This window comes from Drosophila sechellia, chromosome X (genome assembly GCF_004382195.2).
Source record: "Drosophila sechellia strain sech25 chromosome X, ASM438219v1, whole genome shotgun sequence".
NCBI lineage: Eukaryota > Metazoa > Arthropoda > Insecta > Diptera > Drosophilidae > Drosophila > Drosophila sechellia.
In genome coordinates, this window is record NC_045954.1 from 16853097 (window position 1) to 16871690 (window position 18594).

Sequence of the window (18594 nt, forward strand, 5' to 3'; positions counted from 1 at the left end):
TAATCGAGTGGACGTGTTCACAGAAGTCGCGGATAAAACAAAAACGTAATTGTGATCCATCACAAACATTTGCGCAGATCGTGTGCTTATCTCACAAACAAAATCTATTTTTAGTCACTGCATAACGGTGACGGCTTCGGTTCGCGAAACTTATCAGCAACTAGCAAGTTCTAAGCTGTGTTGTTTTTGCCCCTCGCCCTGCGCGCTGCGCAAGCGGGAGGTTGTTACAATTTACCTTACAAGTAAACCGGTAAATCTTATCGTGTTTAGTAAATATCAATTGCATTATACGGCATAAGTATAAAGACAATTGATATAATGGAGAATTCATTTGCTCAATCGCGACCTAGCAATGGGTGCGATAAATTTGAGAAAATGAGGAAAGTAGCAGGTGTTGAGCCAGGAGAATTACGCTCCCAACTCCGCGCCAGCTGTGCAGATGTTTCCCCTAACCTGGAAGGTATGCCAACTCAATCTACGGTCTCCAGCTTAATGGTGACAATCAGCAGCAACACCAATGCAAGTGTTACCTGCACTATTTCTAACGTACAGGCCAACATGATCTGTACTCCTACATACACCGATTGCACAACCGTGACCACTAGCATTTGCCCAACTACGCCTTATGACAATGGACTGCCGACGCCTCTGTCATCACTGCCCAATAAGCCATCTAAAGCGAAATGCCCCTTTCAAGCACATGATCGTACTGTCAACAGGAAACGAAAAGGCGTGTCTCAGCCCCCATTATCTATCCTCACCCCTTCTCCAAGCCGTAAAACTAAAAGGCAGGCCACTATGCCACTCAATGAGGAGGCCTCTACCTCCACTGCAGCAGCATTAAATAACAATCGCTTCGCGCTTTTGTCTGCTGAAGCGGAGAATATGGAGCAAGACGTGTCGGATGCTGATTCTGACATTGAAGACTCTGCTGCCCGAGATGGTGATGGACAATCCGCTAAATATAGCAAACCCCCAGCCATATGCGTACCAAGTGTAAGTGATCCGGTCACCTTGGAACGGGCTCTTAATCTGAGTATTGGCTCCTCAAACTACTACATTCGCACCTCTATATTTGGTGTATCCAGAATCTGATCACGGCTATGAGGTCCTTAATATCTATTGCCCCAGAAAGTCTGACTGGAAGAACATTCAGGTAAACGAAGATGATAATGAAGCTACAAAAAACTTCAAAACTAGACAAAATTTGTTTTATATTAATCTTAAACAAGGCCCGAATGTTAAAGAGTCTCTTAAGATAACTCGACTTGGCAGATACAGAGTCACTGTTGAGCGCGCTACACGTAGAAAAGAACTGCTACAATGTCAAAGATGCCAAATTTTTGGACACTCTAAGAACTATTGCGCCCAGGATCCTATTTGTGGTAAATGTAGTGGTCCCCATATGACCGGGTCCGCTTTGTGCATAAGTGACGTATGTCTGTGTGTAAATTGTGGTGGTGATCATGTCTCGACAGACAAAAGCTGCCCTGTCAGAGCAGAGAAAGCCAAGAAGCTAAAACCAAGGTCCAGGCTACCGATGACTAATAATATTGCCACACTCAAACCTCCACAACGTTCTTCAAGCGGTTACATTCCAGCTGAGGCATTAAGAACCAACATCTCTTATATACGATCAATACGAGAATGGACCAACTATTTAAGCTTATACAAGAAACTGTAGAGGCTAATAAAGCTTTCAGAGAACTGGTTCAGGTTCTAATTACACGTATTCCTAAATGACCCAACCAACCTTAAAAATCGGATTGTGGAACGCTCGCGGATTAACAAGGGGCTCTGAGGAGCTTCGGATATTCCTCAGCGATCACGATATAGACGTAATGCTTACCACGGAAACACACATGCGAGTTGGTCAGCGCATCTTTCTCCCAGGGTATCTTATGTATCACGCCCACCACCCCAGTGGTAACAGTAGAGGTGGCTCTGCAGTCATCATAAAATCTAGACTTTGTCACAGCCCTCTGACACCTATCTCTACTAATGACAGGCAGATAGCGAGCGTGCACCTGCAAACATCGGTTGGGACCGTCACTGTAGCTGCTGTATATCTACCTCCAGCAGAAAGATGGATAGTAGATGACTTCAAATCCATGTTTGCTGCGTTAGGCAACAAATTTATTGCTGGTGGTGATTACAATGCCAAACATGCATGGTGGGGGAACCCAAGATCCTGTCCTAGAGGTAAAATGTTGCAAGAAGTCATTGCACATGGGCAATACCAAGTTCTGGCTACGGGCGAACCCACTTTCTACTCTTACAACCCTTTGTTAACACCATCAGCCCTTGATTTTTTTATAACCTGTGGGTACGGTATGGGCAGGCTAGATGTACAAACTCTCCGACTACTTGCCCATAATGCTGACATAAACATATTCAAAACTCATCTTGAACAGCTGAGTGAGGTAAATATGCAAATTCTGGAGGCGGTGGACATTGATAATGCCACAAGCCTTTTCATGAGCAAACTAAGTGAGGCTGCTCAGCTTGCTGCACCGAGAAATCGGCATGAAGTAGAGGCCTCCAGACCACTTCAACTTCCTCCCAGAATATTGGCACTGCTCAGGCTAAAACGAAGAGTTCGAAAAGAATATGCTAGAACAGGTGATCCCCGCATGCAACAGATCCACAGTAGACTGGCCAACTGCCTGCATAAGGCCCTTGCTCGAAGAAAGCAGGCCCAAATAGATACCTTCTTGGATAACTTGGGTACTGACGCGAGCACAAATTACTCACTGTGGCGTATCACGAAACGGTTCAAAGCTCAGCCCACCCCAAAATCAGCAATCAAAAATCCGTCTGGTGGCTGGTGTCGCACTAGCTTGGAAAAAACTGAAGTGTTCGCTAACAACCTTGAGCAACGTTTTACACCCTATAACTATGCACCGGAAAGTCTCTGTCGTCAGGTTGAAGAATATTTGGAATCGCCCTTTCAAATGAGCCTGCCTCCGAGTGCTGTCACACTGGAAGAAGTGAAGAATTTAATAGCCAAGCTGCCACTTAAGAAAGCTCCTGGAGAAGATCTTCTTGATAATAGAACCATTAGACTTCTCCCAGATCAAGCATTGCAGTTCCTTGCCTTAATATTCAACAGCGTTCTTGATGTTGGCTACTTTCCGAAAGCTTGGAAATCGGCGAGCATAATTATGATCCATAAGACTGGAAAAACACCGACAGACGTTGACTCGTACAGGCCCATCAGCTTACTCCCATCTCTGGGTAAAATTATGGAGAGGCTGATCCTAAACAGGCTGCTCACTTGCAAGGATGTTACCAAAGCGATTCCCAAATTTCAGTTTGGCTTCCGGTTGCAGCACGGTACTCCTGAGCAACTACATAGAGTAGTGAACTTTGCTCTGGAAGCTATGGAAAACAAGGAGTATGCAGTAGGTGCCTTTCTTGATATTCAACAGGCATTTGACAGAGTCTGGCACCCTGGGCTCCTGTACAAAGCGAAGAGGCTGTTCCCGCCGCAGCTATATTTGGTTGTTAAAAGTTTCCTGGAAGAACGCACATTCCACGTCTCTGTTGATGGGTACAAATCGTCAATCAAGCCAATTGCAGCTGGAGTTCCTCAAGGAAGCGTTCTTGGCCCAACCCTATACTCAGTTTTTGCTTCGGACATGCCTACTCACACACCAGTCACAGAGGTAGACGAAGAAGATGTGCTCATAGCCACCTACGCTGACGATACTGCTGTGCTCACGAAAAGTAAAAGTATCCTGGCTGCCACTTCTGGTCTACAGGAATACCTGGATGCATTCCAGCAATGGGCTGAGAACTGGAATGTGCGCATCAACGCTGAGAAGTGTGCCAATGTGACGTTCTCCAACCGAACAGGTAGCTGTCCGGTTGTCAGTCTGAATGGGAGACTGATCAGACACCATCAGGCTTATAAATACCTTGGTATTACCCTCGATAGGAAGCTCACCTTCAGCAGGCACATCACAAATATTCAGCAAGCGTTCAGGACCAAGGTTGCTCGGATGTCTTGGCTCATTGCACCACGCAACAAACTGTCGCTTGGCTGCAAGGTCAATATATACAAGTCCATATTGGCCCCCTGCCTGTTCTACGGCCTGCAGGTATACGGCATTGCTGCGAAGAGTCACCTTAATAAGATCCGGATCTTACAGGCGAAGACCTTAAGAAGAATTTCGGGGGCTCCTTGGTATATGAGAACAAGAGACATCGAACGCGACCTCAAGGTGCCCAAATTAGGAGACAAGCTCCAGAACATCGCCCAAAAATATATGGAAAGGCTTAATGTACACCCCAACAGCCTAGCAAGGAAGCTAGGAACTGCAGCTGTGGTCAATGCTGACCCTCGGACTAGAGTCAAAAGAAGACTCAAGCGACACCACCCTCATGACCTCCCTGACCTGGTTTTGACCTAGAAAGTCTTAGTTTTAAAATTCATTAGAATAATCAAATAAATAATAATTATTATGTTATATCAACTATTATAATTCTCCCTATCATTTTTAGGATTAAAAATCTGTTAGTCTTAAGTAACCAAGACATATTGTAAAATAAAATAATTTAAGCAGATCAAATTAAGTTGTCGCATGGGTAACAGTGCGTTGATCAAATAATAAAAACATCATCGTTCAAACATAAAAAAAAAAAAAAAAAAAAATTTAATTTAAAATAGCTCAAGATAATTGTGCATGTGTGATGAAATTATACCGCACATTTCAGAATCTCCAACCCAAGTAGTCATAATAAAAGGCACACACTTCTTTAATTTTACAACTCGACCGTCATTTTTATTTATATTTTTATGGTAAATCATTAAATTTAATACAGAAATTAGCAAAAAAAAATATAAGGGGCAATCAATCATTATTCATGACACGCATTAATAAGTACAGTTAATAAATTAAACAGTAGCGTATAATTGAACTAAACTAACTGTGAGCAGCGGGCGAGACTAATTTTTAGTAGGGGTTTTAAGTGGTACAGACAGGGTTTTATTTCGAGAGTACACTGCAAGAAGTCGGTCAGCGCTTCTCCCACTGTAATTTGGAAATAAATGCAATATTAATTTAAATATAACGATTCAACTGTTCTCCATCTCCGCTTTCCATTTTGTTTTTCATTTTTAGTATTTACACAGAGTTTACATTCAAGAATTACATAGATTATTTAATAATTTTTTTATGTTTTTAATAATTTCTTTTGCATTTTTCAACACATTTTGGCGTTGTAACTTTTCCTCCGACAGGCAAACTTTGAGTTTGGCAAACAATTGTCCATAAATGGGCCTTGCACTAGGCAAACGCCGAATAATTTTAAGCGATTTAAAAAAAATTACAGTAGCACCTAATAAGTGTGGGTTTTCTCTGTATTAATTTCCATGCCTGGGCTGCTGGGGGCGTGGCAGTATTGGGCAGCTATCGGCTCTACATTCTCCCCTCTTTCTCGATTCAGAACTTATAACTTCGATTTTTCCATATTGGCTATCACTCACATTCAATCAGTGTTCATTCACTCAGTCATTCAACTGACTCATTCAGTCATTCACTCACTTAGCCTAGGTTCCTTTCGACTTCTTCGATTCGCTTCCTTAGTACAGATTAACTTGTGTAACTTTCCTCGAAATTTTTGCAAAGAACAAAACCACAAAAGTCTAAAAATTATAAAAAAAAGTGTGTGTTTGTTAAAGTTAAAAAACCTTTACGCATTAGAAAGTTCTTCATGTCGTGACTAGGCAAGTTTAAATGTGTTGTTTTCTAATAATGTTCTCCATCGTGTTTTCCAAGCAGCAGGCTAATCCCCCAAAATAATAATATCTATATAAAGGGGATTATCCACTGGCAACTCCCGTGTCGACATCGCATGGTTTAAAACTCGACTAAGAGCTCGATTTTAGTACGTCTTAGAGCCGTTTCGTTGTTTTTAGTACGTTTTGGTTTTGGTTTTAGTGCGATGTTAGAGATATTTCGTGGCTATGTTAGTTCCCTTGCTACGATCGCTGCCGTTGCTAAACTGGAGGACCTGCAGGACATCCTGGCACTCTACAGGTGCTCGTCGTCGTGGTATCCATTCCTCAGTGGCTGCCGCTCCTGCGAGTGATCCGTTGGCCGGTTGCGTTTAAAGAAGCCGCACTGTTGGGTTAAAGGAATGAGATATATTTTATCAATCACATCCATACTGGAATCCCCGAGAGAAAGGGGTTAACAACTCACCTTGTAGAGCAGCCAGACGAGCAGCAGGAAGATGAGGGCTCCGGCACAGGCGGCCAGGACGACGACCCACAGAGGCACCACATCGGGCACCTGGAGCGGTTCCGGTTCCGCCTTGTAGAAGATCTCGTGCGTCTTCACGATGGCATCTTTAGGCGCTCCGATGAAGGGCAGCAGTGTGACATTGGCCACCGCCAGGGTGGACACATTCAGTGGCACGTTGGAGGCCAGCTTCTCCATCGTCTTGGCCACCATGCGTGCACGGATGGCCACAAAGGCGGCGTCGCCGTCCTCGGTGCCTAGATTCGTGACCACGCAGCGGATGCTTTTACACCTGGCCGACTGGCAGGGTGAGTTCAGGTCGATCTGTTGCGGCTTCTCCGCCGCTCCATCCTTATCGTTGGACCTCCGCAGGCGGCGTGTGCCGGAACTGGAGCTGGAGCTACTGCTGCTGCTCCAGTGTCCAGGCGTTGCCTGCTGCAGGTTATCCTCGTCGTAGAAGTCCTCATTTTCGCGCCCATAGTAGGGCTTGCTGCCAGAGGAGTAGGTCACATGGTGGGTCTGATAGCCACCGGGTTGGCCACTGTACTGCGTCTGTCCCTGGTAGGAAGTCTGTCCCTGGAAGCCCGGATTGCGAGCCTGGAACTGAGCCTGGTTTTGTCCCTGGTAGTGTCCCTGGTTGGCACTGGCCTGGAACTGACCCTGGCTTTGGCCCAGACTCTGGCTGGGATTCTGGTATTGACCCTGACTCCTGTAAAGCTCGCTGTCCACATTGCCTCGGTTTATGGTGCCCAAATCCAGAGTACCGGTGTGGAAGTTGTTGTTACGGCCACCAAATTGCGATTTGTCGTTAAAGGTAACCGGAGATCCAAGGCGAGATCCTCCGGAACCGGCTAAAAGTAGTTGCTGATTATGCTGCTGCTGCGCTGGCCAAGATCGGTAGTTGGAAGAAGAGGAGCTGCTCGTATGCTGAACGGGTCCGGCCATCTGGATGTGACCCTGGGTGCTGTGGCCACGCAGTTGTGCCGATGGAGCACCCGAACCGGAGGAAGAGCTGCTGGTGGAGTAGGTAGTGAAGCTGGTCTGCTTAACTCGTGGTTCCTGGACCGACTGACTGGCGCGATCGCGGTGCACGAAGGATGCATCCCCAAGCGCCTCCATGGTGTCCTCCTGCCGCCGTTGCTCCACTTCCTTGGGACTTAATTTGTTACCCGCATCGGTGCTATTGCTGACCCAGACTCCTGTAACGAATCCTTCACCGCGGGCCTTCTCGATGTGAACGCTGGCACCGCTGGATGATGAGGAGCTAGAGGATTGGCCAGACACCTGGGCCGAATTCCAAATGGCGCCCTGGGCCTGCAGATAGGACTTCTTCAGCAGCTTCTCGTCCAGCAGCAGATTGTACTCATTGAATGCCACATCGTCGCACTGGATCTTGCCCCCGGTTTCTGGTTGATTCAACAGGTACATCAGGGGATCCCCGACGATTGTCTCGTAGGGCAGATGGATGAAGACCTCCGCCTCCTCGATGATCGAGGGACGATTGTTGCGGATCTCGTAGATGTGCACCACCTGCGGTCCAATATCGTCCTCCTTGGTGGCATTCTCCAACTCCTTGTAGTCGTCGGCCTTGTACAGCTGGTAGTCTGGCAGGGAGGTGCCCTTGATGTCCAGATCCGTGTCCACCCAGATGCCCACGCTTTGGCGGATCTTGTTGTCGTATTCGGAGCCGGGTTTCTCCAGGTTCGTGGAATTGGCCTCCCAGTAGAAGTCGTAGCTGGACGAGCTACCGTACTTCTCCTCCGGCACCAAGCTGATCTTGAAGTGAGCCTATAAAGAATATAAACATTTGCATTGGCTTTTCTGTTTTCTGTTTCACCAATAACGAACTTACAATCTTTCCAGACTCTAACGGGTTTCCAATGTCGCACTTGAGTGTGTGGTTATTCTCCGGAGTGGGCGGCGAGCAGGTGATGGGCGTGTCCTTCTTCTCGCCCAGCTGCTGCAGCTTCCTGAACTGAAGATCCGGCGGGGTGACCATGTAGAAGGCAGCCTCGAAGGCATCCTCATTGGTGTTCGAGATGAAGACCTCGATGACCAGAGGTTCGGGTGAGCCAAACAGATACTTGTCCACAGTGCTGTTCCATAAACAATAGATAGATATATTACTACCAAGTGCATCTGGAGGGGATTATGCCCCTTGACTTACCTGACTTTCAGCTTGAGATCTGGCTCGCAAATATTGTCGGGCCCACAGTTCTTCTGAATGTTGATGGCATCCCGCAGGACGATCTCCCGGTTCTGATCAATAACCGGCTCAAGGATGCTCCTCCTACGACGAACCATCGGGTCCAAGGGACGGCTACTGCGCAAATTGTAGCGGGCTTCCACCTCCAGGGGCGTCAGCTTATCCTGCACCTTGTCCAGCAGATAGACGGTCTCGTTCAGGCAGTACTTCTGACCATAGTTCAAGCGGATCGTCTGATTCCTGATGTTCTTGCCCTCATCCCTCAGGAAGAACATGCGGGGATTGGGCAACTTCTTGGCGTCCAGCAGCCAGGACACATCGAAGTCCAGTTGCTCGGGCAGATAGCGACCCGTGTAGCTCCAGCAGGTGGTCAGTAGCATGCAGGGCACCTTCTTGTGATCCCTGAGCAGCTGACAGCTCCTGTCGTCCAGACTGATCAGCTTCGAGCTGCTGGCGAAACTGGTTTCGGCATTAACTGCGGCCACAGGTCGCGACTTGAAGATGAACACCTGGTCGGAGCTGTAGGCGCCCACGGCGAGATCTGGATAGGTATTGCCGTCCATGTCCAGACCGCCGGACAGGGCGAAGCCAAATGTTCGTGGATAGGGAGCTCCCTCCACCAACTGCTCGGACTTGATGATCTGCGACGGTTTGGCCAGTGGACCCATAGGCGAGCCATGGAAGATATAGACCACTCCACGACCCTCGGGTCCATCGTAAGGCGCACCCACGGCGAAGTCTCCATAACCATCGCCATTCACATCGCCCAAGGTGGTCAGGGCCAAGCCGAATCTACCCTTGCTGTGGTAGCCATCGCGAATGTGCTCCGTGGTCCAACGCTTCTCCTCGGTGGGACCGCCCTGCAGCAGGATGTACACCCTGCCCACATCGTATTTGCCCTCGACGTTGTCGGAATCCGTGTACATGGGAGCACCGATAAGCAGATCGTCCAGGCCGTCGCCATCCACATCGCTGGTGGCCAAGGAGTAGCCAAAGTACTCGCCAATCTGGCGACCCGTGATATTAAAAATGTTCGCCATGTTCCAGCGATTAACGACGATCCTTCCGACGAGATTACCACCGCGGGGCATTCCAATGGCCACGTCCTCGCTGCGATCGCCATCGAAATCACCGGTGACCATCGAGTAGCCCAAATAGGAGTCATCGTTCACCGAGGAACTCTCCGAGGTGGAGAACACTTGGTTCTCCGGCCTGGTCACGTCGTGGGAACTGGCCATACCTGTGAATCAGCGGAAAATACTCCGGTTATTGGCCGAGAATGATAGCTCTCTATATCTCTGGTGTTTTCAGGTGAGTTGGTTTCGCCTCAGTTGCGGTCAAAATAATAGAATATTAACTTTTTATGTATTTCATATCAAAAGGTGATCATTTTGTTTTTTTTTCGTTTCGTTAACTTTAAATACCATCATATCCTAGTTTTGTGACCGCAGCTGTTGGCGCTAAATGGCTATGGGCATGCTGGGCAAGAACAAACAACGAGATCAACGATGATGGGCACATGGTAAGATGGCACATGGAACGTTTTTAAACTACTCCCAGCCAAGGAAGCTACAACAACAATTACCACAAGATACTACGCTACGGTTTTTGGATGATTACGTGTGTATGTGTGTGATTACAGGGGGCACTACGAACAGAAACATGCCTGGCGAACGTGCTGAGATTAAGGTTAGTTAGCATGCCCAGTTAGTACAGTCAATACCAGATATAAGCTACATGCACTACAACTAAAGCTAAGCGGGTTTTGGGCTAGACACGAGGGAAGGCAACAAGAGAAATAATATGTATTTAATTGCGACTTCTTAAATATATAATTTATAATATTTCCAGCACTGTAAGTTGTAATATCTTTACACTAGGTTTATCGAACCTCTCAATTTAAAAAATGTATTGCATACTTTCAGACATCTTTTAAGTGAATATTCTATGATGGCGACTGTCTCTTTTTGCCGTTCCGTGACTCCTTTGCCACGCCTTTGGGAAAAACCCATTGTTAGGCGAAAGAGAAATTAGTTTCTTACTAAAACAGTTACATAATTAAAAGGAACTTCTCTTTCGCTTAATTTTCCCAAAAAGACTAAAGCTGTTTAGGCAATAACCATTTAAGCAGATTTCAGCAAAGCGACAGGTACTATAAGTATATTTTTTGAACCTATGGAACCATAGATATTAATAAGCCAAGCTTTCTTCTAGCGACTTCTATTGCCAACCATCGCACAAATCTATAGAGTTTGCTTTATTTCGATGGATTGCCAAGGTGGTTTTCTTATATGAATGATTGATGTTGGAAAGAGCTTTCATGAGGTTGATATGGTATTTTATTTTTGATTATCAGACACCGTTAATGGTACTCCCATTGGAGTTTTGTTTGTGAACGGGTTTTGGTGTTTGTGTTTAGGTACTTTTTCTGAGCTGGGTTAATGTTCGTAGGTACAGTTTCGGTTGAGTTTTTGAGGCAGTAAGTGAGAAGCATAGTTGCTGTTTGTATTTTTGGTTGTTTTATTTTTTATTTTTGGCATTTTTATTATTATTACCTCCAGTGCCGAAGGGCTGATAAAGAGGCGGCTTAAATGGAAACATGGCATCGGGCGGTATCGAGTAGATTTGTCCTTTTTATGGTTTTTGTTTTCGGTATATCGGGAGTTTTTCAAATAGCAACAATAGTTGTAGGGAAGATTGTTGATTGGGATACGATATTGGTTTACGGGTTCGGGTGATCGAGTGGTGCGGTTCGGTTTTTTTTTTTTTTTTTTGGGAATCGGTACAGAATGCATTTCGCATTTTCATATCAATTTCGGTACAAAATCGCATGCATTTTGCCCCGACGCACGGGAGATTGATTGAGTGTAGAGTGAGACAGAAGGTGGAGGAAGGAGCAAAACATATAAAGAGAAAGAGAGAACATAATTTTGATTAATTAGATCAGGAAGAACATGACGCGTTATACGGTACAGGTACAGGTACAGTTAGAGTTATAGATACGATTACAGTTACAGTTACAGTAGAAATCGTGTATCAAATACGGTACAGTAAATGCAGCTAACTTCTATTGGGTTAAGTATACATTAAATTACGATTAACAATAATACGATATACGGTTATAATGCTGACTCCTGCTGTCGAGTTGTAGATGATATCGGAGTTAGCAAAGTAATTTAAATTTAAAAGTACCTTTCACCGGTACATGGGTACAATTTCGAACGGTTCAATCTTGTTAGCTTCTGGGAGCGACAACAGAGCGACGTTAGGCCAATTGGGGTTAAACGAATTGGAGGACAACAACTCGACAACACAATATACATATATGAATGTACGTCACAAAACGTAGGTAACTTTAATTGTTTGATAAGTGCGCACTTAATAATTGTACTTAAAGTAAACAATTGATTGGCATTTTGCCAAACATACTAAGACTTTAGTAACTTTTTCGTAATACTTGGCATATTAAAAGAATAAGCACTCTCATATGCACACTTATCGTTTCTTAGAAACATATTTTATAAGCCAGAAAATTTTATAAAATAAGAAAGAAGTTTTTAATATCTACCTAAGGATAATTTATCGACTAGAGGACACTACAATGCGACATGCACTTTAGACACATCCTAGATACAGCTAAATTTGGCATTCCATCTTCTACAGATGCACATTTGGTTTAGCCCGCTTAGATCTACGGATCGAGTGTTAGAGACTGGAGAACATAGGTTCCCTGTGGAAAATGGGTATTACGGTACAAACATATAGCTAGACCCGTATTATTTTTATAGTATCTATATTCATATCTCTGTGAAACTTACTTAGGTTACGGACTGTTTAACAAATAAAATTAAAAACACACGAAGAAGATAGAGTAAGATAAACTAAACTAGGGACTACTTTGTTAATGCAATCACTTTGATTTTGTACATCGGAAGGCAATCAAAATTCAATACTTTCGTGGGGAAGGACGAAGACAAATGCTAAATGAAAACGGGGATAACGAAATTCAAATTTCAAACCAGACTACGTGTGTGTTTGTGTGTGTGTTCGTGTCTTGGGATCGTCTAGAGGGATTTAAGGATATTACTTATAGTCCTAGCTATCTCTAAGTACATTGGATCAATTTCGCTAGCCTCATTGAGACACGAGATACTAGAAACAGCAGCAACATCAAAATACATACAGTAAAGTAACTCGTCTCAAGAGACAAAAGGTATTGAGGTACGGATAAATAAATAAATAAATAAATAAGAAGTGGAACAACGGTACACGGAGCATGTGGGAAAAACGTGCACTTACCTTGCCAATACCAACTGCCAGGTGCGCCAATGAACAGACGCGAGCCATTCTGCAACGGGAGAAAAGAGGTTACAAATATATCTACATACATAGCTAGTTATATGTACGTATGTACGTATGTGCATAATAGTCAAATCGAATGCTGGGGATGCAATTGTGAATGCAAATGCTATGCCACGATCCCAACGAGGTGCCAACTAAACGTGCCCACGTCCGACCATCCGTCTGTCTTATCCGAATCATTCCATGCATATAATAACTCAATGAAACCCAAAAATAACGAGAGGGAAAAAGGGAGCGCTGTGAAGATCTAGAGATCGGAATAAGTCAACTACGAACTTGGGATACTCTTACTCTTACTCTTATTTTCCCACTTTTAGCACTAAGCTATTGAAATAAGCTAATAATATATCTTAAATAATGCAACAGTATTTTTAGAACGCAGAAAGATGCTATTTTTTAGCCTGTACTGCTTTAATAATAATAATATTTATTTATAAATGGTATTTGTTTTAATATTATTTTTCTGGTATAAAGGTAAAAAACATTCGTATAAATCTTCACTGGAGCATGGATAAGTATCCCCCACGTTCTTTGAGTGTTCAGGTTATACCCAATGAATACTTACCCCGTTGATCGCTGCACTGAATCCAGCCTGACACGAGCCCTGGCGATGATAACCCCAGTTGTCTGCAACGAAAGATGGAAATGCATCGCATAAGTGAGTGATTGGGCAAAAAAAGAAAAAAAAAAGGACTGGGAGGCTGGGGCCAGGGGAATGCCAGTCACACGCAGTTGACCATTTAGGCATCGTGCGATTTCATCATAAATGTTCGCAGGGCCACGGGGCTGTTTTTTCCGAAAAAGGGGAACGGTGTGTGGGACAATAAATTGCAAATAATTACCGATGCAATGCAATAAATTGCGCTGCTATTTGTCAGACGCTGGACGAGAGTTGGACGAGCGAGTTGGCACAACATAAAAGGATTAGAGCGCGCCTTTGGGGCAAGATCTTTGCCTGCCACAGCGATGGACATTGAAATGAAAACACAACAATGAAGGCAGCAGCCCCAACTGCCGAGCGGCAAACAAAAAGATCAAGACGAGGCCCAAAGTGAAGACGGCATCCGCACACACATGTATCCACAAGCACATCCACATCCCCGCATGCACAGTCACACATCCTTTTGTTGGCCCCGCCTTTTGTTTGTTTGTTTGTTTGTCCGGCAAAGTGTCTGGCGAATGTTGCCTTGCTACCAAATACGAAATCACGTAACATCAGCAAAAAGCTCAACAGGAAAAAAAAACGGCCGAAAGTCGAGTGCTAGGATACCCTTTTGCAATGCCATCATGGTAGTTGCACAATTTCAAACTTGTGGCGCCCACTGGTGGGCATTTCACCATGTCGCCCAATGGCGAACTTTTTCTTCAATATAAGCGCTCCAAACTGGATTTTATTTCATTTGCTTTCAAATTAGTAATATCCTGTTTTGAGGAAAGGGTATTTCTTGCAACACCAACAACTTGATGTCGCATGCTCGGATAAAAGCCAGGCCTCCAGCTAAAAAGGGGAGCGGGAAAAGGGGGGCCCTGGAGCAAAAACAACAGAGAAATCAACAGGCAGATCGTGCGTTTGATCAAATTAAACGATAACAATTTGTCTCGAAGTGTTTCAATTTGAGCTCAGCGACAGCAGCGACGGCAGCAACATGTTGCTGCTGGCACCGGCAATCGCATAAGTCAACTCTTTTAACTCGTCTTTTTTTTTTGTTGTATTTTTTTTTTTTTTTTTGTATAATCGTAACGCACACAGGTCCTCGTACGTGAGCATACCCATGGCATTGTCTTGGCAGTTGTAGTAATTCCCATAATAAAATCGCCCCGTCTTGAATTACAATTAGTTTTTAGCAAGGGCACGCCGAGAACTCCGCTCCTTCGCCGACATTTCAACTTGGCTTGGTCACTCCACTCCACTCGATTCGACTCGATTGCTTTGTACTTTGATTTAACCCTCTTTTCCTTTAACTATTTAGTTTGGCATTTTGTGCGTTAAGTTGGTATTTATTGCTTTCAGTGATGTCGGAATGTGCTCAACCGACTGTCAGGATGAGTTGCTGCTGCTGCTGCTGATGTTGCTGCTAATCATTTCACAACAACAGCATTAATAACGCAACAAAAAGGCCACTGGGAATCGAGTTGTGGCCCATTCGCGTGTGTTTAGAATCTATAAATCGCCCTTGGATGGGCCATATTGGCCGCGGATTGAGCAATCGCCTCATATGAGCTCAGGCAACTGGTTCAGAGAAATAGCCAATAAATATTAAAAAAAAAAAAAAAAGCATTTTAAATTCTCCAAATAATAGCGCCATAAAGTGGTTTTTAAGTTAGTTAAGTTAGGTTTATAACGCTCTATTAAGCCACTTTTAAGCTTAAGAAACTCTGGGTCAATGTGAATTATATTTTGCTTTTCTCACAGAGCACAACGAATATTTTTTTATATTTTTTGATTAGAACTAGATTTTTCGAAAGTGTATATCACCCAAAACGTGTTCGATAAGCAGTTGTATTCTATGGACCAAGTATCTAAAAATGGAACATTTTTCTGAATAAATCAGTTTACTACAGCCACCTCGATTGACTCAGAGCTTCAACCAAATGCATCATATGCAAATGCCACCATATTCTTGGCCATTATACGAACCACGCTAAGTAAATAAGCCATAAAGCTGAAAATTTAAATAAGCATAGCAATTCTTCCGTATGATAAACTAGTTCAAGAGTCACAACCCCGACTAATGGCCATATGCTAGCCCTCATATAGTAAGACTCATACGTAAACACACATAGGTACATATATACAGATATAGCTCCTTAAAAATCCGAAAGATATATGCACAAATATATAGACACGCCAGTTGAATGCTTTGCATCTGCGAGGCACTGCTAAAAATAAAAACCTCATCGAAACTTTGCGGAGGAGGAGGACGCGAATGCCCCATGTGTACTGGCACATCTATATGACCATTTATATAGACCTAGATATAGTCGGTAAAGTCGGATAATGCGATGACTAACCAAACAAATTTGGCAGGCTGTCCCAAAATCAACGGAAAAAAATAATAAAAACAAAATAAAATAAAAAGGCAGGGAAAGTAAATGTGAGGTAAAAGCCAGAAAAACAAATGCATCAGAACGAAAGAAATAAAACTACAAAACATCGAATCAAATATTTTTAGATTTACAAACACCGCACTACACAGCATGCATACTATATGTTTTTTCAAAAGTTTTCGACGGTGCGCATTTGTCGGCTGTCAAGTCGCATAAATCTTTCAGTCCATCCAGATGATGGGTGGGGATTTTTTGGGTTGCAAAGGTTTACGATTCGATCTGCTGTTGGTTTATGCCTCCAAATGACGGCAAATTAGTCACTTAGGGCTAAGTTGTGTTCGAAAAACGAGCGAACATCAAAAACTTCACTTTCGAAAACAGCTGCATTCGTAAAAGAAGCTATATTTCGCTCACGAATCGAATAATAAACTTTTTAATCCAAACATTGAAAGTCTTTTTAAAATTCTTTTGAAGTTATCGTACTATGTCTTAGCTCTTGTATTTTTTTTTAAATATTGATATTAATATTTAAGATATTTGAACTTTCTGCAGTAAAGCACAAATATTTGTAGAAAGTCTTTCAAAAATGCTAAAAATCGACTCTTATGCTGCAGCATGTTCCAGCCAACTGAATTGTGGCCAAAGTGATTGTCGTTCACTCTTGACGTTTTTTCACTTTCCGTAAAGTTGCCGTTATTCGATACGCTCGAGTATTACCAAAAAAAAAGAATAAATAAAGCTAACTACAAGAAACTGAAGCAACAAAAGCCGAAGGAATGCCGGAGACTGACAGTTTGAATTTCGCTTTTCAAGGGATTCCCTGCCGCTCGAATTACAGAATCACACCGAATCGCAGGCCGAATTAGGGCCATTGGTGTGGGTTAATGTTAATCCCTGTCCCGCTGATTGATACTCACTTGTCCGGCAGGGGGCGACCTCGTAGAACTCCTCGAAGTTGCGCGAGGTGAAGCAGGTGCCCACGGGATCAATGCGGAACTCCATCGATGGCGTCATCGTGTGGAAGACATAGCGCGGTGCGCAGGCCTGCAATGGGAAATGGGGAAAATCATTGGAGATGGAGTACATTATACGGCGAAAAATCAATGGCGATTAACACCCAAGTGTAACTAATTCTATTAATTGTATAGATATCTAAACTTATGATTTTGAATGGCTTCTTAAATCCCTTCTCTTTCTATGCGGTTTTAATATTTACTTATATATATTTATATATAATACTTAAATTTTACTATGTATTTACTATGTTATTTTTTTCGGTGCAGATGGTGGAGAGGGGGGCATGGAGGCATGGAAATTATTTGGTGAAGATGTGAGACAATGGCAAGCCATGGCAGAAACGGCAAGGCATGGAGTGGTGGCCCTCCTAAAATGGCCAAAGCGAATTAACAGACCCCATATCCCCCAGGCACAGTGGGACCACAGTCCTAAAACAGGATCCCTAATCCTTGAATAAATGTACAAGAATGATAGAACTTTAAGATATGTACTGTTTTATAAAACGAATATTTATATTAAAGCATTAAAATCACATTCCACATAAGTGTTTCTTTTTGGTTTGTATTTTTTGCATTCTCACTCTTTTCCTAGGCAATGGACACACTGTGCTTGGGTAGTGAGTTAACCTCGTCGCATTGGATCGCTTCGCATCCCAGCCGATCTGTGTGTTTATATAGTTTTATAATGTATAAATGGCTGGCAGTTGGACATAAAACACGCACGAGACTCGAGGTCTCAGCCATCTCTGTCGCAGTGCCATTCCAAATATGGTCAGCGGTTTGCTGAGTTTGTGGCATGGGGCATGAGGCATGGGGCATTGGGTATGGGGCAGGAACAGCCAGTGTAGATGGAGGCAGAAGGCAGGAGGCATCAACATCAGCGTCAAGATCTTAGGCCTGGCCATTGTCTCCGCAGTGCAATTACTTTTACAAATTTATACATATTGTGCCATTTATGGCAACCAGTGGCTCTCTGTATCTGTCGCTTTTCCGCCCATCCACCAGCCACCTCCTCCAACCTCCTCCATCCTCCTCCTCCTTTTGGCAACTCTGACATAAACTCAAAATGACGCGCTATCGCCAAAAATGCATGCTGATCGGATATCGGATGGTAGCGGATGGAGGGGCCAAACCATTCAAATGCCCCATTGAATCACAAATCTATGGGCCAGGACATATTATGCAAGCAGGCGCAGAAACGGGCAACCAAGAAAATATCGCGAAAAAAATCACAGTCCAGCTAAACCTACACTTGAGGAAAGTTCAGTCATATTTATATAAAATTCCAATAACTCCAACACCAGGAGAAAACCTAATGGTTTTCTTAGTTTTTCACCCATAATCCACTGTACAACAGACGCGTTAAAATTCCCAAATCCTTTTTCAGGAAACAACAAATAAGGTGCGCCCCTTTATAATCAAGTGATTATTCTAGTACCCGATGTTTTTCCCAGTGTATGAATAAGAAATGGGTAAATAATAATAAAAAACAAGACCCTGCGAGCTGGGCCAGACAATCGATTTGCCGCTGGGCACTCGGGGGAGCGTTGAACAATTCAATTGAAATTCCCAACAATTGCCCGCGTGGACCATTGTCCATGCCATGATCAATAAGTTAATAGCAATTTCCTATTAAAAACTTTATTATCAGTTGGCCGGCAGACAGATTCTTTGGCTAACTGAGCGGCCTAAACACAGTTTGCAGTTCGCGGTA

At 43.8% G+C, this 18594-nt stretch overlaps 1 protein-coding gene across 3 annotated transcripts in view; it reads right to left on the minus strand.

The window, feature by feature from the left end:
* Positions 1–5079: 5079 nt before the first annotated feature.
* The window catches only part of LOC6617989 (integrin alpha-PS2), a 30453-nt gene continuing 16938 nt past the window's right edge, over positions 5080–18594 (minus strand). For 2 of the 3 annotated variants that reach the window (XM_032726815.1, XM_032726816.1), the window contains exons 5-12: positions 16782–16908; positions 13382–13443; positions 12754–12802; positions 11010–11084; positions 8416–9694; positions 8101–8344; positions 6210–8036; positions 5080–6128 (exon numbers count right to left, since the gene is read on the minus strand). In XM_032726815.1, coding sequence (XP_032582706.1) covers positions 6039–6128; positions 6210–8036; positions 8101–8344; positions 8416–9694; positions 11010–11084; positions 12754–12802; positions 13382–13443; positions 16782–16908 — 3753 coding nt within the window. In that variant the 3' untranslated portion in view covers positions 5080–6038. The remainder of the gene's footprint in view (positions 6129–6209; positions 8037–8100; positions 8345–8415; positions 9695–11009; positions 11085–12753; positions 12803–13381; positions 13444–16781; positions 16909–18594) is intronic. The other variant, XM_032726817.1, reaches the window with a different exon arrangement.